Source organism: Asparagus officinalis, chromosome 7 (genome assembly GCF_001876935.1).
Source record: "Asparagus officinalis chromosome 7, Aspof.V1, whole genome shotgun sequence".
In the NCBI taxonomy this organism is placed as follows: domain Eukaryota; kingdom Viridiplantae; phylum Streptophyta; class Magnoliopsida; order Asparagales; family Asparagaceae; genus Asparagus; species Asparagus officinalis.
Genome location: NC_033800.1, coordinates 37,993,980 through 37,996,501, shown reverse-complemented (window position 1 = coordinate 37,996,501; position 2,522 = coordinate 37,993,980). Strand labels below are relative to the sequence as shown.

Genomic DNA, 2,522 nt, shown 5'->3' with positions numbered 1-2,522 from the left:
AAGGTGTGATGTATGGACAAGATGTGTCCACATCACTACCAAGGATCCTTGACAGGGATATACCCATATTCCTCTCTCTCTCTCCCTCTCTCTCTCTCTCTCTATATATATATATATATATATATATATATATATACACACACACACACATACACACACACATGTGCATATATATATTTTTTCGAGAGAATATATCCTCTATATTATCAGGATTTTTCAGGATTCTCTCTTTTCTTGTTCTTTCTTGAAGATAACTGCAACTTCATATATATATATATATATATATATATATATATATACACACACACACACATACACACACACATGTGCATATATATATTTTTTCGAGAGAATATATCCTCTATATTATCAGGATTTTTCAGGATTCTCTCTTTTCTTGTTCTTTCTTGAAGATAACTGCAACTTCTGTTATTTTTGTAGGTGGATAGGTACTACAATGAGATTGAGATTATGCAAAACATGACAAAACAAGAATTTATTGCATCTATTCGAAGGTAAGAAACGTAAATTTATTTTTCAGAATGAGCTTCTAGAGAAAGGTAATTGCTTCAGATTCTCATCTTATTACTGGATCTTCGGATTTTCCTTTTTCCAGAAATAGTAGTGGGTTTTCTAGGGGAGCATCTGTCTACAGAGGCGTGACAAGGTAAAGACCAAGAATGTCGTCAATTTCACTTTTACTAATTATTTAAAGAAAAATTAAGGATAATGACTTTCTGCAGACATCATCAACAAGGTCGGTGGCAAGCAAGGATAGGTCGAGTAGCAGGGAACAAGGATCTTTATTTAGGGACATTTGGTAAGTTAAATAGTTTTTCAAGTTCATTTTTTATGGTAGTATTAAGTATTCATATATTTCTTGTGACTACTCGCTTCTTATTTATTTATGGTACTTAAATGACTGAACAGCATCTTCCAAGCAACTTTTTGGTTGCTTTTGTGGGAGCTACTCCTGTTTCTTCATTTAGACTGCAAATTATTGCGCAAATTTTCAAATAGTGATTAACAATAAATCCTACCTACAAGTGAAAAAGAGGAGGAATGCTTGCATAGGAACAATGTAGAGAACATGCTTCCACAGTGTATCAAAATCTACAAATTGGAGTTCTAGAGCTAGGAGTGATTTTCTAAACCTGAGTTGGTTAACGTGGTTGCTGATTGAAATGAACAGGCACTGAAGCAGAAGCTGCTGAGGCCTATGATGTGGCTGCAATCAAGTTCAGAGGCTGCAACGCCGTTACAAACTTTGCCCTTAGTAGGTACAACGTGGAGGCTATTGCCAACAGCGAGCTACCTGTTGGAACATCAGCCAAAAGGATGCAACAGCAGAAAGCTCTGCAGCCCAAAACCTCCATGACAGCTATCACCAGCACAGAGCTGTCAACCAGAGCATTGCCTGAGCGAACAAAGCAGTCTGCCCACGGAAACAACTCACCATTCCTGACGATCACAAGTGTTAATAAGACTATCTGCAACTGGGCAACAGGAAATTTTCAAACCAACGGCGCACCACAGCAAACAATGGAGAGCAGTAATGCATTGGAACATCCTAATAATGATCCATATGCCTCTGTGCACAATCTTTTTCAGCTTCAAAGCTCTACTGTCGACCAATCGTCAATTTCATTGGCTTACTACAACATGGATGATGCTAGCTCTGATCCGTGTGGACAGAATTTCTGTTGGCCCTTGGTGAACAGCCAACACACTCGTCAAGTTCACTGTGGCACACTGGCGCAGGGAACGGAGCTTCTCCGGCTGACATCTTGAAGCTTTGCTAACAAGCTCTTGACTATTGGCCGAAATTGCCATGACGTTTTGCTCACCTCCTTAGGGCTTTAGTGATGACAACTTAATTAAAAGCATGGGTCTCTCTCTCTTAATCTGTGGCTGGTACTGGGAGAAACCTTTTTCTTAGTTAGCGTGTTGAAAGCTTTAATGTACAGGAGTCAGTCGAGGAAATTTTGTGCCTTTAAGCTTTTATCGTATGTCAATGACTGAATATTACAGATATGCTGACGTAGTGACGTGGCGTTACTTTAGGCGAACAAGCGCGTTGAGCGTATGATATGGGGTTGTCGACTTCCGTCTTGTCTGTTTTAATTTTAGGTTGGCGCCGGGCGTGCGAACGCCTGACATGAGGTTGGATCGCAAAAAGAATCTAGGGTCTGAATTAAAAGCATCATCTCTTTACAACCTCGACGGTGGAGGGAATCGGACTCCAACCCTATAAAGAAACAGATCCTCTCCTCTCTCCACTATTAAAACTCCACTATTAAAAATAGTGGATCTGTCCACTATTTTTTATTCACAAAAGTTGGATTTGTTTAATGCATGTTTGTGATTTGTTCCCTTGGACTTGAGTTTTACCAAACACTGAATAGGAATCAGTGCAACTTGTGGATATGCTAAAATGTTGTCATCGGAATGGATCGCAGTTCTCCATGATCATCCCTTGTAAGCAATCAAGGTTTTAAATTAAAAGGAGTGTTCTTTTTACT

The 2,522-nt window shown here is 39.1% G+C and overlaps 1 protein-coding gene across 1 annotated transcript in view; it reads left to right on the top strand.

Moving 5' to 3' along the window:
- The window catches only part of LOC109849512 (AP2-like ethylene-responsive transcription factor AIL7), a 12,082-nt gene extending 10,074 nt beyond the window's left edge, over nucleotides 1-2,008 (top strand). Inside the window, exons 5-8 of the mRNA XM_020419360.1 lie at nucleotides 442-515; nucleotides 617-667; nucleotides 744-820; nucleotides 1,193-2,008. Coding sequence (XP_020274949.1) covers nucleotides 442-515; nucleotides 617-667; nucleotides 744-820; nucleotides 1,193-1,791 — 801 coding nt within the window. The 3' untranslated portion in view covers nucleotides 1,792-2,008. The remainder of the gene's footprint in view (nucleotides 1-441; nucleotides 516-616; nucleotides 668-743; nucleotides 821-1,192) is intronic.